General features: G+C 43.7%; 1 protein-coding gene across 4 annotated transcripts in view; it reads left to right on the top strand.

Annotated features, from left to right (window-relative positions):
• GAL3ST4 (galactose-3-O-sulfotransferase 4) overlaps positions 1 to 23,057 on the top strand; it is a 97,163-nt gene that overhangs the window by 39,747 nt on the left and 34,359 nt on the right. Inside the window, exon 1 of one of the 4 annotated variants that reach the window (XM_086945995.1) lies at positions 8,703 to 8,888. The exons of the other annotated variants lie outside the window; for them this stretch is intronic. Within the exon in view, the coding sequence (XP_086802121.1) occupies positions 8,848 to 8,888 (41 nt within the window). The 5' untranslated portion in view covers positions 8,703 to 8,847. Of the gene's footprint in view, positions 1 to 8,702; positions 8,889 to 23,057 lie in introns of those variants that run through there. 4 annotated transcript variants of the gene reach the window in all.

Consider the following 23,057-nt stretch of genomic DNA (forward strand, 5'->3'; position numbering starts at 1 on the left):
CGGTAATTGGCCATATTCTCAGGGTCCAGGGTAGGTTTTTTCAGTAATGCCCTAACTTGAGCCTGTTTCCAAGCCGTGGGTACTGAACCCGTAGTGATAGAGGCATTCAGAATATTGAGGATAACCGGTTTGATGGAGTCCTTGACCTTTAATAACTGACAGGGGGGGGCAGGATCCGTGGGAGACCCAGATTTAATTTTCAGCATGAGAGCCTCGAGAGCTTCCTCATCCAGCAGCGGAAACTCATCTAGTTTGTGAATCACAGTACTAGGTGAGATAAATCCTTCGCCCTGAGTGAGATTGGGAGCGTTAAAAGCCGATGCGATTTTCTGTATTTTATCATGGAAATATTTCGCTTGACTATCGCAGCGAGTCTGGGCTTTGCTAGGGTCAGTGGGAGTCGGAGGGATATCCATGAGAAATTTAGCTATTTGAAAAATTTCTCTAGATGAATTGGAGGCAGTGGCAATTTTTTCCTCGAAGTACAAGGCTTTGGTACATCTAATTTCTGTTTTATATTTTGTGATGGCTTCATGATGGATGGTTTTATCCATATTGCTCCTGGAGATTCTCCAATTCCTTTCCAGCTTCCTGCATACCCTTTTTAATTCTTTGAGTTGGGGGGAATACCACGGTGATGCCTTAGATTTGGTCTTTTCTTTAAGGGTTTTAATGGGTGCAATAGAGTCCAGGGAAGCATGCATCCAATTAATGTAATTCTCATACTGGGAGGTCGGGTCTGTTTCACCTTGGAAGGGAGCCGAGGAAAGAGAGTTGGCCCATTGATCCAAGGAGATTTTCGACCAATCTCTACCTAATATGGTGGTGCGATGGGGGGCCTGGAGTGGCAAGGCCGGCATCCACTGTAGAGGTATCAAAAAGTGATCCGTCCATGTGAGGGGCAGGGGGGTTCCTACCTCCAATCTATGGTCATTACTAAAGATCCCATCTAAAAGATGGCCCTTTTCATGTGTGGGTTCAAAGCCCTTCTGTACAATCTGGAGAGCCGCTAGACTGTCCAGAAGCGCCTTGGCCGAGGAATTATTAGGGTCATCTAGATGAATATTGATGTCTCCTAATAAAGAAAAGTAGGGTTTGTTAACTACCGACTCTGCGATAGTAATTAATGGTTCACATTTTACGACAATCTTCACTGGTTTCAAAAGCAGGCACATTAACTTACCTTCTCTAACGTGAAATGAAGTAAACAGTATTTGAACCGAGGCGCACATGGCATATTTATTGGTTGTGTTCACATAATGATATTTATATGAAATACATTTTCTCTACTTTTTAATGTACAAGATAAATTATGCTTAACGCAAGTATCTTTATTGCTTTTAATGCACAAGTGGGAAACCAGTGTAAAAGAAGTTTACAGTTTGTTTTAAAACAATGATTGTGACATCGAGGGCAGGCAGAGGATGGAGGTATGAAGTTGGCTAGCCAGAGGTGGAGAGCGTTGCCGCCCCTCAGGACACAGGATTCAAAGTGTTATGAGGACAGACGAAGGATGGAGGTATAAGGTTGGCTAGCCTGAGGTGGAGAGCTTTGCCGCCCCCCAGGGCAGAGGATTTGAGGGGTTATGAGGGCAGGCGGAGGATGGAGGTATAAAGTTGGCTAGCCTGAGATGGAGAACGTTGCCACCCCCAGGGCAGAGGATTCGAGGTGTTATGAGGACAGGCGAAAGATGGAGGTATAAAGTTGGCTAGCCAGAGGTGGAGAGCGTTGCCGCCCCTCAGGGCAGAGGATTCAAGGTGCTATGAGGACAGACGGAGGAAGGTGGTATAAAGTTGGCTACCTGAGGTGGAGAACGTTGCCGCCCCCCAGGGCAGAGGATTCGAGGTGTTATGAGGACAGGCGGAGGATGGAGGTCTAAAGTTGGCTAGCCTGAGGTGGAGAGCGTTGCCGCCCCCCAGGGCAGAGGATTCAAGGTGGTTTGAGGACAGGCAAAGGATTGAGGTATAAAGTTGGCTAGCCTGAGGTGGAGAGCATTGCCGCCCCCCAGGGCAGAGGATTCCAGGGGTTATGAGGACAGGAGGAGGATGGAGGTATAAAGTTGATATTCCTGAAGGTTGAGATTTGGAGAATTGATATGTGCGTCTGTGGTAATTCGAGATTGTGCAGAATTCATGTGATGTTAATCTACTTGAGTTAATAGGATTGTTCACACTATTAGTAATATTTTCATGCATATGGATAGTAGATTGTCATGCTGTGTGTAGTAATGCATATGAATAAAACATTGTCATGCCGTTCATGCAGGTTTTCCCGCCCTTATTTGTGAGACACGGCTTGTTATGTGGAATAACAGAAGTGCAGGTCACCAAGGTGGCCTCCTTCCTCTGTCGACGGCTGTGACCAGCTCCTTGCCTAGTCTTGGTGGCCCGTTCTCCCTGGCATACAGGGTTATCATTCCTCCTCTGTTTATGAGCCACAGGCCAGTCGCCACAGCAGCATACGGGGTCACTGATTTGGTAACGCACATGGGCTATGGCTCAGTCGGTATTGCAGCAATATTCACAATGGCCCCACCTGGCATATGGGGTCACCAACTTCGTACTTCATTTGGGTTACAGTCTGATCGGCAAGACAGCAATTTTCACGACAGCCACACCTGGTATACTGGGTTGCCGACTAAGTACTAGCACATAGGTGATGACCCATTTGGTGCAGCAAAGATCATGGATCATATCACAGTGTCTCCACCTTTCAGACAGGTGTCACCGACTTTCCCTGCACATGGGCAATGACCTGATGGGTGCAGCAGCCATCTCCACACACCTTGCTTCAGGGATCCACTTGCCAGGTACCCTCCACTGGTCTTTGCTCCCTCCAAAGCTCTCCTCTCCCTCTCAGGCACACTGGTCTTGGCAAGCAGGCAGATGCCGGTGCTCCCGGCTCCAAGGGCAGGTGGTCTTGGATTCCCTGGGTGATGTCCCCTCACCCAGCTGGGAGACTAGCAAGCCTTGGCTCCCAGTCTTAGTCACCAGCAGAAGTCTTGCAGAGTGTTTCCTCCTCGCACAGCCTGACTGGTTGTTTGGCAACTGAGAATTTTTGGGGTCTCAAGCTCCTCTTCTTATAGTCCATTTACAAACAATAAATGTGATTTAGAGTCTGAGTCCTTGAAGTTTATGTTGGGGGTTTGTTTCCTTTTGAAGTGCTCTCTCCTCTGTTCTCCCTTCCTCTTGAAAGCAGTCTGTCACAGCAGGAGCATTAGTGAGAGGCAGGGAGCAGAGATCATACATTATTTATTTGTTTATTTATTTGAGAGTTTTATATAGTGCTAGCTAGACCCAAAGGCATTAGAGCACTTTACAACAGTAAATGTTCACATCAAAGATAACTCGTGAGCAGATGGGTAAAAAGATTATGCCTCGGTGAGTGTGGGTGCAGACACCATTTTACCAGCCATCTAGATAATTGAGGTCAGCGTTGCAAGCCTTGGCCGCCGTTCCTGGTATTCGGCGTGCCCGTATTGGAGGCCGTTCTTTCAGACCCATGGCACCACAATTGTGGAATTCCTTGCCTATCACTCTGAGAAAGACTGGCACATTGTTAGATTTTAGGAAAGATCTGAAATCTTGGCTCTTCATTCAGTAGATCTGGTCTTCCTTTGCCTGCCCTCCTCCGCATCAGGTTAGAAGCGCCGGGACACTCCTCGGAGTAGCTGAGCGCTATACAAAGCACGCAATAACATAACATAACATAACATAACATCCGTTAGTGAGCAGGTGGACATGCATACCATATGTCAATGAGCCAGTGGAAATCGAGGCCACATGCCAGTGAGTGACGGGACACGGAGATCATAAGTCAGTGAACTGGTGGGGGCAGAGACATGTCAGTGAACTGAGGAACATGTACATCATATGTCAGTGAGCCTGTGGGTTCATAGACCGTACGTCATCGAGGAGGCAGGCGCAGACGCCATATTTTGGTTAGCTGGTGGACACAAAGTGTATGTATCAGTGAGCGGGTTGGCATGGACACCATATGCCACAGTGAGGGTGGGTGCATAGACCATACATCAGTGAGCCAGTGGAATCAGAGACCATTCACCAGTGAGTAGTGGAGCATGGAGACCGTAAGTCAGTGAGCGGGCAGGTGCAGAGATTATGCATCAGTGAGCGGGTTGGCATAGAGACCACTAGTAAGTAAGAGAGCGAGTGCTGAGACCGTACATCAGTGCAAGGTGGGTACACACCAGATGATAACTTCACGTGTAGAGTCCTTGAAGGTTGGAGCCCTGGGCCACGGGTGCAATCCTCTAGGCGCGTCGCGGCAGTGGAAGGCCTGTGATCGTGGTGGTGTGCCTGGGGTGTATCGGTAGACTCGTGAGCTAGGTGGGTGGCGGCGAGGAAGGAACAACAGTTGCTGAAGCTGAATGAAGTCAGGAAGTTGGAGAGGAATCAATGGCTGGGAGTCTGCCATCTGACTTGGGGTCGGTGTGAGAGGTGGCTGGGGCTGCAGGAAGTGCGTGGGTTGGAATTTAAGGATACTGTTGAAAGTTTGGAGGAGTGGGGGGGGAGAAGGCTGCAGCTGTAGCTTTGTTGCAGGATAGTTTACGTTTTAGGGTTTGGATTCTAACACCGACCCTAAAGACAACAGTATGCTCTACTCATGCATTGCTCTTCTAAGCCCTGGTGAACCTTGACACAGATGTATGACGTTACAATGCATGCTTTTACAACGCATGCCTTTACAACGCGGTTTTTACAACGCATAGTGCTTTGGGGCGCTGGATAGTGAATAGTTTAATTTACTATTCCAACTCCAGTCCCCGTGGATAGTATGGAAGGTGTTGGATAGTACATTAAACCTATTACCTATCCTAGAGCGCCCCCCAGCGCAATGCGTTGTAATGGTTTGCGTTGTAAAAGTTGCGTCGTAATGGTAGTGCGTTGTAAAAGTTTCGTTGTAAAGGTTGTTTACCCCTTGACACCCCCAAGTGAAGGCCAGGCGTGCTCTTTGGGGAATAACCGGACAAATCATTAATAACAGATTCAGTACCCTAAAAAAAAAGAATACCAGCTTGCCAACAAAAAACACTTTTCCAAACCAGTCGCAGAAAATCATATATATCTGTTAACGATTTTAGAAGTTGAGCAAGGCTTCCTTCGAGGACGTATATCCCAAAGCAGTGGAATGGTAACGCAAGTACATGACCCATGTTCTTTGAAGTTAAGACTCGACAATAACATGTAGTGCTCTGTTAAAAAGCAGGCGCTTTCCTCTTCCCCGCAGAATCTGTACATTCCGTCCCAGGCACACACACCCCGGTCAGGCAGAGCTGCTAAATCCACTCAGCGCCGGGCCCTGCCGAGTGAACCGTAAAAGGCATTCTTGCCAACTCCTAAGTTTGAACCTTTTGCTCAGTGGCAAGTGGGAGTTTTGAACCCTTTATTCTTGCACTCCTATGTTATTAACACCTGCATGGTCAACTTTCAGGACTCCTGAAACTGTGGAACTCTGAAGGGTCAAGGTTTACTGAGAGTTGTCGTTGTATTTCCTCTGACTCATAAATTTGGCATCGATGCCTCTTTGGAGCTCTCAAAACTTGAGTGTGTGCTTTGAAATGAGGGGTAGTGAGGTACGCGGGTGGGCAGAGTCCATGAGCATGAGGAAGGGGAGGGGGGAAGGGGGAGTTGCATTAAGCCGTAAGGGAACTGTTGGAGAAATGGATGAGAACTGCCCTCTGGAATGCGCTTTTCCAAAATACTGACTATGGGGAAACATCCTTTACAACAAAACTTTTTCCACGCAGTACCTTTACAACGCAGGATTTACAACGCAAGTCGTTACAACGACTTGCGCTGGAGGGCGCTGTAGGATAGGGAATAGTCTAATTTACTATCCAAAACGTTCCCTACTATCCACGGGGACTGGAGTTGGAATATTAAATTAAACTATTCACTATCCAGCGCCCCCCAACGCAAGTCATTGTAACGACTTGAGTTGTAAAACCTGCGTTGTAAAGGCATGCGTGGAAAAAGCATGCGTTGTAACGACATACATCCCTGACTCAGTGTTGGGGCTTTGTCTGTTGAAAACTATACTTACAACTGCTTTTAGCAGAAAGAGAGGAGAGACCCGGAAAGAGACGTGGGAACCGGAAACAGATGAGGGACATGGGTGGTAGTTGACGGGGTTGGGCAAGAGTACGGATACTGCGTGTATGGCACGTGTGGAGCAGGCGAGGAGGAGGCAGACCAGAGTCCTAGAATAGTGATGTATTAGAGGCCTAACACTCCCAGCTAGGCCGTCTGAGCCACGTGCTCCCAGCATCTGACAAGAAGCACTGACGAGATAAAACCCGCCAGTGACTCCAGGCTCTCTCTTCTTACACTTGAAATGCAGACATGGCTGCCCATCTGCATGATAGGGGCTATGAGACCTTTACTCATGCAGGGTGTCATGGTAGAGGTAGGGAGGCCCACGGCTCGAGTCGGGGGTACACGGCGTCCCCCCACTCTTTTCACAGGTTGTACGCCGTCCCCCCTGCGAAGAAGCTGGGCCCCACAGAAGTATGCTGTACGTGTCCTGGTGTTATTTTCAGACACCAGGACACGTTCAGCACGTGACGTCATTCGGTCATTTGCATATTGCCAGTACCCCCACTTCTTTTTATAGGACTTGTGCCCTGGGGAGGCCTACTAACAGAGAGGTGGTATCTGGGACACTCAGTTCGTGAGCGGGAGAGTGATGGACGAAGGCTTCTGTACAGAAGGCCAGTCTCTAGGAATGCGTCTGGTCTGGGGTGATATTTCAGGGATTCCTGGGAGAGAGGTTCGAGGGAAGGCACAATATGAGCTGCTGGTACCAATGAACGTGAATGTATTCAGTCAGGGAGAAATGTTGCAATTCGAGAGGGTAAAGAGGTCAAATTTAGGATTTTAATTACAGCAAGGCTGGACTAGAGTGACTCCCTTTTTCCAAGGCTCCCTGGATATTTGATATGGACTTCGGCTTGTACAGAATGTCGCCGCTAGACTGGTTCTTAATCTGCCATGCAGACAGTCAGTCGCACCCCACCTATAAGGCATGCTTTGGCTCCCAGTCCAAAAACATGTCCTTGTCAGATCTCTTTGCTTTGTTTGTGAGCCCCTGTCCAAGAACGGACCGTCCCATCATGAGATACCTCTTCCGTCCCTGTGTCCCAGCCCACACTCTGGCCTCATCCAATTCCAACATGGAATCGATTCCTGGGTCCAAAGGAGCGAGAACAGCGGGAGGTTGCTTCGCCCTCATGGCCGCCTCACTTACACTGGAACTCCATATTCAGAAAAACGTGCTTGTTTTGTGGCAACGGCAGTGCTTGATTTGTAAAAGAAAAGAAGTGCCAGGGCCCTCCTCGGGAGGTCACTGCAGCTTGCACCACTCATTTCCCCTGCCAGTGCTGCCAAAGACAGTACCACAACAACTGCTAACCATCACACTCCTACAAGTGAGACAGTTCAGGCTATTCCAGGTCCCCAAAGCTATAAGAATGACTCGGGCGGCAGGTATTAGTCATTTTAAATGTTTATTTAATTAATAAAAAACTGTTGTGTGCTTATCATTTACTTAGACAAACAGCACCACTATGTGACAGAGTCAGAAGTACCGGTATTGGCAATTAAGTGCTGGTGCTGAGCACCGGAAACCACTGGCTCAAATTAAGCACTGGGCCCGTTTACTGCTCGTTTACTCCATTGGTAATACTGTGCAATAACATAACTACCAGAAAAGAGGATTAACACTGTAGTCAGCATTGGGCTCTTAACGAGCCCCTCGGTGAAGAAGAATTGGTCTAAATAAACTATATGTTTTGTAGAGCCAGACTCAAGGGGTTAAATGGGGATGAAAAAACGTGGAGGTCTCTCAGAGGGGCGTGGCCGAGGTAATTCAGGGTGTGGCTTAAAAACACCTATTCTAAAAATCTGTGCTTAGCATAGAGTGCCGCCCGACTAGTATTTTGCTGCTTTTGTCATTGCATAAAGATATATCATACAACATGTAACATTTCACCTACAACAAACCAGGACTATTGGCTTTGTCGATTGGTTGTTAGTTGCATAAGATAAATAAGCAACAGCTACGGCTTCTGTATCGCATACTGATAATGCATCAATTCTGAAATGATGAGACTGTGAAAGAAATATAACGAGTCTCTTCGAAGTGACACCACAGGCAGTGAAGGCTAGCACTGCTGCAGAGTCTAGGTTTTTTGTTTCACCCCGAGAGTGAGGGCAAACATGGAGAGCCCGACAGGGACCCGTCTCAGCACCTGCTTTTAAGCACCGGCAGGACCCGGCCCACTAAAAGCCCTGTAGGTAGCGCCCACATGTCAGCTGTGTACATAAAAGGGGTAAACAACAGCGCCCGCAGTGCAGGTCCGCACCCGCCTTGGTCTCGCGCTTGCATAAACATGGACAAGAAGCGCTGACGCCCTCGGATGACGGCACCTCTCCCAGGGCCGCCGCCGCCGCCATGGGATCAGCGCCTCACCTGACCGCACACCTGCGGCCAGTGCGGGCCTTGTTCTTTTTAAAGCAGGCTTTGCCCCTGGGGTTTGGTAAACCACCGCTCAGCAGCCGCCGGCTGCTGCTCAGCAGTAACATCCCTGCTGATGCAGCATCTGTGCAGCGGTTGTCCGATGCCCTAAAAAGCAAGGATGTAGGCACGTTTCCCATATTATTGTCTGCCAGTGTAGCTTACTAGCTAAACGCAGCTGGCAGGTTAGCATTGTTATTGCCTCCAGCGGAGCCTGATGTCTGAACAGAGCTGACAAGTTGTTGCCCTATTACCTGCCAAGGAGCCTCCTGTCTGTATGTGGCTGCCTTCATCCATTCCCTTACCTGTGTGATGCCTCAGGGTTTGTGCGCCTGGGCTCATCTTTTTACCAGGTAGGTTTGGGTCGTGCACGAGAAGTGAGTGCTGATTGTTGGTGTTGCTGTATTATCAAATAAGGAATTCGACTAACTTGCATGTGTTTTGAGATCTGGATGCACACGGCTTTAGTGGGTTTGTTTATCGAATGGCATAAATATTTGGAAGCCACTGGTTTTCATGTGCTTTTCATGGTTGGGATCACTGACATAATATCGAATTCACAAATATAGAATTACCAAAATATCGAAGAAAAAATATAGAATGCAAAAATATCGAAATCCTATCTACAAACAGGTAAGCACAAAAATATTGAATCAAAAATATCGTTTTAAAAAATATAGTTAGTCAAAATATTGAATTTTTTAAAATGTCTTGAAAGAAATTTAGAATTAATGAAATAATAAATATAACATTTACTATTACCACTCCAGTGAGTGCAACAGAAGGGAAAGCGTTGGATAGCATAGGGGTAAAAATTACTATTCAATATTAAATTACTTACCTTCAATTCGATATTTTTCACCACTATATTCTGTCCATTCGATATTTTGTCCATTCTATATTTTGACTTCGATATTTTGGTAATTCTATATTTTGAATTCGATATTTTGTCTTGTTACCTCATGGTTGCCATTACTTGGATGAGTTGACCCTAAAGGCCAGTGAATTTTATGAATAGTTATGTTGTCTCTCTCTTTGTATTCCCACTGGGTTTGGGGATGGGGCATCAAGTCCCTCTTCTATTACACTGCAAATTTGAGATGTTGTGTAGCTTGTACATTAGTCAGTTTGTGTTCTTTGTAGTAATTACTTTGCTGGCATAATAGAATTTAAATGACTGATTTATGGTTTTGTTTAGGAAGTGCGTGCTGTTAGGATGTCTTAGCCCCTCATAAGGACGGTGGTATTCACCAATCACCTTTGCATTCATTGTTTTGCTTTGCTATCATGATAATATGTTGTTAGATTTAAAGCTTTATTGTACACAAAGTAAATACAAGCACATAGAGGCTTTCTTAAATATTCTTCAAAATACTAACCCGCTGTCAAAAGTATCTACTGTGCAAATATTTTGCTGTATGCGTTCTCGTCCACCATTTATGATGCAAGCTTCGTCTTCTGACACTTAGACAAAGCAGTTGTCGCTACGATGCAGCTTAACTCTGCTAGTGCACTCTGGCTAGAACAGGGAGCTTTTCCCAGAGTCCATATGAACACATCCCAAGATGTTGCGTCATCGTGACATTTTCATTTTAGCACAGCTGGTGATAATACACAGAGATATCCAACTATTACTGAACAGTATGCCTAAGATAGCATCAGGCCTGTAGGCTTTGCCAGTAATTGTTTACACTGGTGACGCATATGGAATAAAGGAACTTGTGTGCAAAACACAAAAGGATTAACATTTACTCTGCTTGCTTGACCTAGTGCTGAAACTGGAGGACTAGTCTACAGGCTTCAAAGTGGGTAGCTTGCCCCTTAGAGCACATCTCCTTCCCAGAGAATGTACTAATCAGACTAGTGAAGGAATCCAGCTCTGAGGACAATTTTGATCTCTCAAAGACATAACTTGCTTTTCCATGAAAAGGAGGATTTTCGTCAAAACGTTGACCTTCTGAGTGCAAGTAACATTCGCACAGAGTTCTTGACATTGTTTATGCCCCAAATAGATTTTACTGTAAAAAAAAATTAAAGCACCCTATAGGCTTGAATGGTTGCTGCACCAGTTGTGCCCCCATTAATTGCAGGCCTTTCTTCCTTCTTTCTCCCCCAATTAATACTTGGTGGTAAATTGTAGCTGAAAATCCATCTAAGGTTGTGTTTAGGCTCAGCTTCTAATGGGCATAGATCTAAAGAGGGGCGCATAAGAAACCTTTAGCGACAGCTGGTACTAGTTCAGTCCACTCAGGTATGGATGGTTGGCTGATGAGTTGTGTTGAGGGTTAGGTCTGTGTCCATTCTGGCGAGGTGCTGGTGGGTGCTTTGCCTCTTTGGTAGTGTGTCAAGGAGCACTGCCTCCATGCTCCAACACTCACTGCTGTTCCAGTTTATTCTACTCTTAGCAAGGCATTAATTGACTTATTTCAGTCTTTGGTAGGGTGTTTTATGCAGTGCTGAAATGTCACCTTTCTGCTGATTCACAGCACCCTGTGCTCTCAGGTCCAGAGAGGCACAAAAGAAACTAGCAGAATTGAGCACATCAAGCAGTCAGGGATGTGTGAAAGGCAGTAAGGATGGCGGCGAGCAGAGGGCATCTACTGTGGCATGCTTTCATTTACTTCCAGCCACCTGTAAACCTTGCTGCTGTTTTGGAGGCGCCGCGCCTTGTTCAGGTGATAGAAGGCCTCTTCATTAGTGCACCACCACAAGTCGGCCCCAGGGTGTAACACAGGCCCTAAAACATGGCCTTATTTCAAGGGGAGGGAGAGCGCCAAAACAGAAAAATGTCATTTTGCTTGGTGGTGGTGGTGGTGAGGGGGGGGGGCTTGTGAGTGGTTTGGGGAGAGGTCCGAAGATGCTTGCGCTTTAGTTGCTTCTACAGATTCTGCTCGACGGTTGCTGCCCATCTTCTTTAGCTGCCTGCAGTTGATGCTCTACGAATGTTACTGACGGTCTGTAATGCTGGTACTCTTGCTAAGTTTGAATTGTCCTTGCCCTATTGAAACATGAAACACATACCAGCTTCGGTATTTCTTGGTGTTTTTTTTATCAGTATCTTAAATCAATAGCTTAAAGATATTTATAAACCTATAACGATAGTATTGTTTAGAGTCAGTAACAGAAATTTAGAGAGAGAAAAATGTATAGTGATCAGAATTTACAGACAGTGAGCAGCATTTATAGAAAGCCAAAGGTATATGTAGACATCAGCAACACTTACAGGTGGTCAGCAACATTTATAGACATTCAACAAGAAAAGTAGACCGCCAGCATCATTTTCAGATGATCAGCATCTTTTATAGACAGCCAACAATATATGTAGACTCGGCATCATATACAGAGAATCATCATCGTTTAGAGACAGCCAATGAATATATGCAGACGTCAGCATTATTTACAGATGATCAGCATCGTTTAGAGACAGCCAACAATATATGTAGACGTCATCATCATTTACAGATGGTCAGCATCGTTTAGAGAAAGCTAACAATATATGTAGAGTCAGCATCATTTACAGAGAATCAGCAACGTTTAGAGATTGCAAACAGTATATGTAGAGTCAGCATGATTTACAGATGATCAACATTGTTTAGAGACAGCAAACAATATATGTAGACGTCAGCATCATTTACAGATGGTCAGCATCGTTTAGAGAAAGCTAACAATATATGTAGACGTCAGCATCATTTACAGAGAATCAGCAACGTTTAGAGATTGCAAACAGTATATGTAGAGTCAGCATCATTTACAGATGATCAACATTGTTTAGAGACAGCAAACAATATATGTAGACGTCAGCATCATTTACAGATGATCAGCATCGTTTAGAGAAAGCTAACAATATATGTAGACGTCAGCATCATTTACAGAGAATCAGCAACGTTTAGAGACAGCCAATGAATATATGTAGACGTCAGCATTATTTACAGATGATCAGCATCGTTTAGAGACAGAAAACAATATATGAAGACGTCAGCATCATTTACAGAGAATCAGTAATGTTTAGAGATTGCAAACAGTATATGTAGAGTCAGCATCATTTACAGATGATCAACATTGTTTAGAGACAGCAAACAATATATGTAGACGTCAGCATCATTTACAGATGATCAGCATCGTTTAGAGATAGCAAACAATACCTCTAGAGTCAGCATCATTTACAGATGATCAGCATCGTTTAGAGACAGAAAACAATATATGTAGACGTTAGCATCATTTACAGATGATCAGCATTGTTTAGAGATTGCAAACAATACCTCTAGAATCAGCATCATTTACAGATGATCAGCATCGTTTAGAGATAGCAAACAATACCTCTAGAGTCAGCATCATTTACAGATGATCAGCATCGTTTAGAGATAGCAAACAATACCTCTAGAGTCAGCATCATTTACAGATGATCAGCATCGTTTAGAGACAGCAAACAATATATGTTGAGTCAGCATCATTTACAGAGAATCAGCAACGTTTAGAGATAGCAAACAGTATATGTAGAGTCAGCATCATTTACAGATGATCAGCATTGTTTAGAGACGGCAAACAATATATGTAGACGTCAGCATCATTTACAGATGAGCAGCATCGTTTAGAGATAGCAAACAATACCTCTAGAGTCAGCATCATTTACAGATGATCAGCATCGTTTAGAGACAGAAAACAATATATGTAGACGTTAGCATCATTTACAGATGATCAGCATTGTTTAGAGATTGCAAACAATACCTCTAGAATCAGCATCATTTACAGATGATCAGCATCGTTTAGAGATAGCAAACAATACCTCTAGAGTCAGCATCATTTACAGATGATCAGCATCGTTTAGAGATAGCAAACAATACCTCTAGAGTCAGCATCATTTACAGATGATCAGCATCGTTTAGAGACAGCAAACAATATATGTTGAGTCAGCATCATTTACAGAGAATCAGCAACGTTTAGAGATAGCAAACAGTATATGTAGAGTCAGCATCATTTACAGATGATCAGCATTGTTTAGAGACGGCAAACAATATATGTAGACGTCAGCATCATTTACAGATGAGCAGCATCGCTTAGAGACAGCCAACAATATATGTCGAGTCAGCATAATTTACAGATGATCAGCATCGTTTAGAGATTGCAAACAGTATATGTAGACGTCAGCATCATTTACAGATGAGCAGCATCGTTTAGAGATGGCAAACAATACCTCTAGAGTCAGCATCATTTACAGATGATCAGCATCGTTTAGAGACAGACAATATATCTCGAGTCAGCATCATTTACAGAGAATCAGCAATGTTTAGAGATAGCAAACTATATGTAGAGTCAGCATCATTTACTGATGATCAGCATTGTTTAGAGACAGCCAACAATATATTTAGAGTTAGCATCCTTTACAGAGAATCAGCCTCGTTTGGAGATAGCAAACAATATATGTAGACGTCAGCATCATTTACAGATGATCAACATCGTTTAGAGACAGCAAACAGTATATGTAGAATCAGACTCATTTGCAGAGAATCAGCATCGTTTAGAGACAGCCAACAATATATGTAGACGTCAGCATCATTTACAGAGAATCAGCAACGTTTAGAGATAGCAAACAATATATGTAGACGTCAGCATCATTTACAGATGATCAGCATCGCTTAGAGATAGCCAACGATATATGTAGACTCTGCATCATTTGCAGAGAATCAGCATAATTTATAGTCCGCAAACAATATATGTTGACTCCGCATCATTTACAGAGAATCAACATCGTTTAGAGACAGCCAACAATATATGTAGACTCACCACCATTTTAGAGAATCAGCATCATTTATAGATAGCCAACAATATAGGTAGACTCAGCATCATTCACAGAGAATCAGCATCATTTATAGACCACCAACATTATATGTAGACTCACCATCATTTTCAGAGAATCAGCATCATTTATAGATGGCCAACAATACATGTATACTCACCATCATTTTCAGAGACTCAGTATCATTTATAGATAGCCAACAATATATGTAGACTCAGTATCATTTACAGAGAATCAACATTGTTTAGAGACAGACAACAATATATGTAGACTCTCAATCATTTACAGAGAATCAACATCATTTATAGATAGCCAACAATATAGGTAGACTGCATCATTTACAGAGAATCAGCATACTTTATAGATAGCCACCAAAATATGTAGACTCCGCATCATTTACAGAGAATCAACATTGTTTAGAGACAGCAAAAAAGAATTGTAGAACGTCAGCATCATTTACAGAGAATCACCATCATTTATAGATAGCCAACAATATATGTAGACGTCAGCATCATTTACAAATGATCAGCATCGTTTAGAGACAGCCAACAATATATGTAGACGTCAGCATCATTTACAGAGAATCAGCATCGTTTAGAGACAGCCAACAATATATGTAGACTCAGCATCATTTACAGATGATCAGCATCGTTTAGAGACAGCCAACAATATATGTAGACGTCAGCATCATTTACAGATGATCAACATTGTTTAGAGACAGCAAACAATATATGTAGACTCAGCATCATTTACAGAGAATCAGCATCGTTTAGAGATAGCAAACAATATATGTAGACGTCAGCATCATTTACAAATGATCAGCATCGTTTAGAGACAGCCAACTATATATGTAGACTCAGCATCATTTACAGAGAATCAGCATCATTTAGAGATAGCAAACAATATATGTAGACGTCAGCATCATTTACAAATGATCAGCATCGTTTAGAGACAGCCAACAATATATGTAGACTCAGCATCATTTACAGAGAATCAGAATCTTTTAGAGACAGCCAACAATATATGTAGACTCAGCATCATTTACAGAGAATCAGCATCTTTTAGAGACAGCCAACAATATATGTAGACTCAGCATCATTTACAGAGAATCAGCATCGTTTAGAGATAGCAAGCAATATATGTAGAGTCAGCATCATTTACAGATGATCAGCATCGTTTAGAGACAGCCAATGTGGAGAAGTGTAGCTCAATAGGAGAAGTGTGGCTCAATGGTTAGAGCGGCAGACCCTGATGCAGAGGTCTAGCCCGGTACCAGGGTTCATTTCCCCGCCTCGGCGGGTCTTGGGCTCAAAATTCCACAGACCTGATATTTCTCGCCTTGGTGCCTCTTCCAATCATGGAGTCCCACTCTGCAACTCTGGGCAGTAGCTTGCTTAATCTCCACAACGGCCCCCACAACGGTAAGGATGCCTGGCCTCCACCTTAGGGGTGCCCAGGAGTGGACGCCTCACAGGGAAAGCCAGATGGGTTCCACAGCGGTATTCGTACAAGCGCCTTGAGACCCTTGCGGGTGAGTAGTGCGCTATACAAGTATCAATTTACATTTACAATAATATATGTCGATGTCGGCATCATTACAGATGATCAGCATTGTTTATAGACAGCCAACAATATATGTAGACTCTGCATCATTTACAGAGAATCAGCATCGTTTAGAGATAGCAAACAATATATGTGGACTCAGCATCATTTACAGATGATCGGCAGCATTCAGAGACAGCCTATAATATATGTCGATGTCGGCATCATTACAGATGATCAGCAGCGTTTATAGACAGCCAACAATATATTTAGAATGTCAGTACCATTTACAGAGAATCAGTATCATTTGTAGACAGCCAGCAAGAAGTGTAGACCGTCAGCATCATTTATAGACAGCCAATAAGAAATGTAAAACGTCAGCATCATTTACAGAGAATAAGTATAATTTATAAACAGCCAAAAAGCAATGTAGAACATCAGCATCATTTGCAGAGAATCAGCATAATTTATAGACAGCCAACAAGTGAAGACCGTTAGCATCATTTATTTTATTTATTTATTTATTTATAAAACTTATATAGCGCACAAATACTGATTGGTGTCTCGGCGCTGATACCTACAATTGCAAGGAGGATCCTTGTCAGTGTTACTGATTGAAAAGCCAAGTTTTCACCTGTTTCCTAAATATTAACAAGGAAGGGCTGAGTTTGATGTGATCAGGTAGTGAGTTCCATAATTTGGACGCTGCAACTACAAAACGTCACAGGTAGTTAACAACATTTGAGACAGCAGACAACATTTACACAGACATCCACGGTTAGTGATGGTCAGAAAACTCACTGATAATAACTTTCATAGTCAGCAGCATCTACCGACATGCACATACGTCCAAATACATGACATTCCACCCATGCTCACTAACATTGTTTCTCAGAGGATTCTGTACAGGCCCGGACTGGCCGTTGAGGGCACCGGGCAATTCCCCGGTGGGCCGCATGGTTGGGGGCCGGTTTTGGGCCCCTGGGGCCGTTTTTGTTGCAGGGCCATTATGCTGCAAAAACGGCCCTGTAACAAAAACGGCCGAAAACCGGCCCTGTCACAGAGCGCGGTCCCACCTCTCCCCCCTCCCCTCTCCTCCCGGACGGGGGAGGGGGTCCGGCCGAGCACTTTGCCAGGGCCGGTTCTGGTTCCCAGTCCGGCCCTGATTTTGTAGTATTCTTGCATGATGTTTTATTCCCCATGTTTCTCTGTCCTAGCTGCTCAGCTCAGCCACCAACTGTCACTCCTCATCCAGTCACCCAGGCATTCTACTCAAGGTCCAATCATCAACATTCCATACAGAAGACACACACACAGGCTGAGCAGCTAGGACAGAGAAACATAGGGAATACAACATCATGCAAGCATACTACAGATTTAATTGGCAGAAATGAAGACTTTTGGTTTCTTCTCAAATACCAGGAAAATATTGAGTGAGTACATTTATCAGTGTCACAACACCAACTATCACAATGTATTAGCATGGGTGAGGTGTTTCCCTCTTCAGTCATGGGTGATGCATCTCTTTCAGCATCTCCTCTTCTAGTTCATTTTATTGACACCGTCAAAATCTGTATAGTTTCACAAAAATTTGTCAGCTGACACCTGTTTTGCTCATCTGTAAACTATATGAAGGCGGAAAGGTCAAACAAATGTGCATAATTTGTGGATATGTTACACTGAATGTCATTTCAGAAATATCTAAAACATTGTGCTACACATAGCAACAGTCACATCGCCCCTTTCATTTTTTTCTATTTGTAAAGAGATGGGCGCCATGCTCAAAAGGACTACTGGCAACAACACTTGCTAGCAGAGTATTTGGTAGCCACTTACCCTCTACTTCAAATTCCCCTTCCACATCTTTAGCTGATCATCACTCCATTACATGGACCCTTTGGACTGGCAAATTAAATTATTTAAGAAAAAACTTTTGATATGAATGTAAGATATGCAAAACAAGTTTTTAGGTTTCGCCTGCCGAAGGCTGCGCTCTGCGCAGCTTTTTGGCGCAGGCGAAATCTATTGTTTACCATATGTGCTTCAGGAACGTCCCCCGGCTCCCATTGGCTAGCTCCATAAATGGAGGCTAGTCATTGGGAGCCGGATCTGTCCGTCAAGGCCGGACCAGATTCGGGGGCGTTCCCGGATTTTTTCGCTCTCCACCCACTTCGGATCGTCATCGCGGCGGTGGGTGTGTGTTATTTTTTTTTGAGTCGGCATGTTTTCGTCTTTTTACAAGTGTTTGTTGTTGGAGTTGGCTGCAAGATTCGAGTTCCCACAAGGCAATCAGGTAAGGAGCATTTTGTTTATAAATGTGTTTTTACTTTGTAAGTTTACGAATTTTGACGTTTTCGCCCTTCCCGACCCCCCTCCCGCTGTCCGTTCCCACCCCCCCTGTCCATGTGCTTCATGTTTTCCCGATACCCCTCCAATGAGCGACACTTGATATAATAACACACCACCCTTTTTTCACAGTTAGAAGGTCGACAACTCTGGCCGTTACTCCACGCCCTCTCCTCCTTGAAAGCTGCACCTCTTTACAGTTTTTCCCCTCCGCTGTCCGTTCCCGCCCCCCCCGACCGCCAACAGAGGAAGACTTCCCGACCCCCCCCCCGCTGTCCGTTCCCGCCCCCTTCGTCCGTGTGCTTCATGTTTTTCCGATACCCCTCCAATGAGCGACACTTGATATAGTAACACACCACCCTTTTTTCACAGTTAGAAGGTCGACAACTCTGGCCGTTACTCCACGCCCTCTCCTCCTTGAAAGCTGCACCTCTTTACAGTTTTTAGCAACACTATGTTATTATTAAATTATTGTTTTTATTTTTATTATTGCTATTACGTGTTTGGCTTTTGTTGTTGCCTAACAGTAGTTTCAAAACTCATAGTAGAAGAGATCGATGCCGTGCATTTTAATAATGCTCACAGGAGAGGGCTTCGTGGAACACACGAGAGAGCAAATAAAAAGGGTAATCGAAGAAAATGCAGCGCAAACGGAAAACCGCAGCACCCGTAGCTTGTATGAATCCTGGCACCAGGGGAGCGCGAGGAATAATTACTTAAAGTCTGCCAAAGATGTCCCGAAAATAAAGATGGTTTTGTTTTGCCAGATATTATATGTGACTCCAGGGCTGGTGTGATGAATAATATTGCTATTCATTTCACATTTATCACCCTATTTTATTTAATTATTGGTGTATTATATTAAGTGAGTCAATGTATGTATTGTTCCACTAGAAGATCGAGTCTGAGGAAATGAAATAATAGTTAAATGTGACCCCCGCAAGTGTCTCGTCGAAAATCGTTATAATAATAATAGTTGTTAATTTACGGTTATCAATTATAACAGTTTGTTGCAGATCGCACTTGTTAGTGTCACTGTAAACATTATTCGCTGTTTTTATCTGCAATACGTTTGCTGCTATGTTATGTTTTCCAGCATCGGTTTTATTGCCTGTGCTATTTTTGGAAATATTGGTGGTGTTATTATAACATGCTTGTTGCATGACGTTACAGTTAGCTGCGTTTCATACAACAGCCGCTTCAAGCAGGAAGTCGCCCACCTGTTTGGTCCCCGTGCCAGGGCCCCCCTCCTCTTTGGTTCACGTAATCCTTTGGTTATAAGTTGCCACCACCTTGGCAAAGAGTATATAATAGCACTCCCCGCACAAAATGACGGCACCCTGTACATATGTTTGGGCTGAAAATCAAACACGCGCTGAGAAGTGACCTGAAGGCTGTGACACGCAGCGCGTTACAAAATTCCAAAAATGACCAGCAACATTGAAACCTCTTTTTGAGAAAAAAGAGTATGATTTGCATACATTTGGCTCATATATAACAGCAGCTCGTCGATATTCTTGTCTACGAGGGTGCGTTCGCAGGCCAGCGCAGCGTGAGACCCCGAGAGAAGGTTTCTGTTTTCTGCCAGTACTTTAATACTTAAGTGTCCCCGTTTCTGAGTGCGCCTCAGCAGCCCTCTCTACAGAGAAGCTGCAACCGGTGTTGATTAGCCATAAGCAGATATGTGCATATCACACATGCATTTAAGGCATTTGTTTAGCGGCGTATTCCTATTAGTAAAGCTTTGAGGCGCTGTTCTAGCCTTCATCTCCACCATGCTGTCTTTATAGAATGTAATTTCAGCAAACCACCTTAAACGTTTTGGTTCCGATTCACAAAAAAATGCGTAAAAGTAAATTAATAAATGTCCTCTCCCGCTCGAACGTGGCTTTAGGCTTTATTTGGAATCCATAACACTTTTCAGAAATATGTCTGGGGAGCTGAGTCAGTTGCAGGTGTCTGGCCATACTCCCTGGAAAGTCATGTGTCTTTTGAGTTGTATTGAACAATGTACTGAGTTTCATTAATCATGATACAGTTAATTAATCTTTTACATGATAAAAACAATGGGTTAAAAAAACAACAAGGTAAAACGAGTAGACAGAAACCATGTACATAGTCAAAGCGGACCTTTTGAAAACCTTTTTGATCAAGTCTCCACTAAGTGTGCTAAACGATTGAGAGTACTGGTCTTGAAGGTACCGAAGGGTCAGTTGATGATGACTGCTGTGCCAGCTGTTTGCTTGTTCAAGTAACGGCACAGTTACCGTTGTGCGGTCACAGTGATTGTCCAGTGATGGGACGACGCCACACAATTAAAGTGCCAGTGCTTTAAAAGTGCAACAGAGCGTGCGTGAAAAAAGCAAGCGGGCTATGGGTCTGGGTTCAAGCCATAAAATGCACTCCGATGTGGTCGGGATATAGGCGCATTTTAATAATGCTCCAGTGTGTCAGAATGTTTTAGACCCCAGCGTGAGCAGTTTCTCAGTGGTGGGATGAACTTTGCCAGGCAGACTATTACCTGGGCGCTCAAACCTTGTAAGCAGTGGCGGCTCCTGCAGGTAAACACAGTGGGGAGGGCGGGGCAGAGTCCTCGATGCAGCGAGCTCAGGGAAAGTGGTTTCACTTGTTTATTTATTTCATTTTCCCCATTCTGTCATTTGTCACTTCCAACGCCGCCAACACCCCGTCCCCACCGCACTTAGCTGCACGGGCAGTGATTGCTTGTAAGTAGAAAAGAAGGGCATGATTTTTTAAATTTTATTTATTTATTTAATGCGATTTTATATAGCGCGAACATTACCCAAAGGTGTCAGAGCGCTTTACAAAGTTGCGTTACATAAGGACTTTGGATTACATGAGTTACAAGAGATATAAACAGAGAAAAAATTGCAAATGTTCAAGGTGTAAAGTCCCTCAAAAGAGAGATATAAACAGGAAAAAAATTCACATGTACAAGTTGTAAAGTCACTCAAGGAAAGATACAAACAGATACACTCTAAAATCACATAGGAATGGTAGTAAGTACAAAGGTCTACTACATATACTAGTGGTTAGAGTTCTATATATACAAATACTAAATTCACGTAGGATTACATTTTAACAGCGATTAGACTTGGACAATTATATAATACATATATACATATTTAAGGCAGTTCAGCAAAAAGAGAAAAACAATAGAGGGTCATCAGGAGGAGTGGGCAGGGAATGAGTGATGCTATGGTAGCGACGAGTGATGCTGTGGTAGCAACAAGTGATGCTGTGGTAGCGCATAGTGATGCTGTAGTAGCGCATAGTGATGCTGTGGTAGCGCATAGTGATGCTGTGGTAACGCATAGTGATGCTGTGGTAGCACATTGTGATGCTGTGGGGGTGCTGAGTGATGCTGTGGTGGTGCGATAGACGCATACAAATTTTGTCATTTACAATGCCAATAGCTCTAACTTTGGCAAAGGCGAAACCGTTGCATTGTAAATGATTGTTTTTTTCTCTTTTAGCTTTGTAGCATTTTATGTGACATCATTCTTTTCATTGAACGAATCAAGTTGTTCTGAATGCCCTCCTCATGTGTTCTACTTTTTCACATGTGAATTCCACTATATATTAACATATACGCTTAATCAATGGGATTCGTTTGATGAACAAGTGCTTAAAACAAAAAGCATTTTGATGTTGATTACACACATTTGTATAGTGTAAATTATTAGTACGAATAAATGTACTCACCCGCTAAAGACATTTTCCTACATTCAGTGGCCCCATACAAACTAAGTTTCTCATGCACTCTTGAACGATGTGTACATGTCAAACGACCTTAAAAATAACATTGTACCATCTTTACTTGTAAATTTAAGGACCTCATTGCTATTGTTCACACCCATTTCTCACTATTTCCAAATGACCTAGATAACCTGTTGAAGTTCAAAAACAAGGCGGCCTTATCCACTCTCATCCTGAGCCGACATGTTCATATTATGCCCTGCCTCACTACACTGGAAACCACTGAAACAAAGATCACAGTTTGACACTCCTTGCCTGGTGTACACAGCTACCTATAATGCATGTCCAGGTTACCTTTCCAAGATCTACCAGCCTGACCTGTCCTCGAGGAGAATTCAGGTCAGCCAGCAATAGCCTTCCAGTGACCTGCCACGCAGGTATCCACAATACACTGCAGAACACTCCAAATACAGTGGTCCTTTCTAGAGACTATCTTTCTTTCTCACCTCAGACTCGAGATATTCTTCTAGAAGTTCTGGAGAGGCACAGCATGAAGTTCTGTGGAAGTGAATCCACTATCTACTGGTGGCCCATTGAAGCTAATTGACACACTTTATATATATATATAAATAAATAATTGTAAAATAGATTGATGACTCTTAGGTTTCACCTACTAGACAGCGCAGACTTCCTGCTTGTGAAAGACTGATTGTCAACTTAGAGTGGGCTTGCAGCCCCCGATTACTTACCATTGGTTGACTTTATTGTAACTCTCATTTATGTCCTTCTTATTTGATGGCTTGCCTAACTCTTTTGTGTTTGTCCCTCTCCTGGACCATAGCCGCTGTATCATCTTGGTGATTGGTTGACTGTATCCTTTCACTGATCACTAATGGGAAACGACTTTTTACTCTTTGGTTGAACACTCCATGAGAGTGCATTTATTTTCCAGCTCTCATCCTTGTGTGCCTCTCCCCACTCTCTGTGTTGCTCTCTCCTTCATGGCTGCTTGACGCATCATGGCTAGGATATTCCTGGCAGTGATAGGCAGTTTAAAAACAAGCCATCCAATCACCCATTCTAAAAGGGGCGGATAGTTGGATGGGTTGCCTTCTAGTTC

This window comes from Lissotriton vulgaris, chromosome 12 (assembly GCF_964263255.1).
Source record: "Lissotriton vulgaris chromosome 12, aLisVul1.2, whole genome shotgun sequence".
Taxonomy (NCBI): Eukaryota; Metazoa; Chordata; class Amphibia; order Caudata; family Salamandridae; genus Lissotriton; species Lissotriton vulgaris.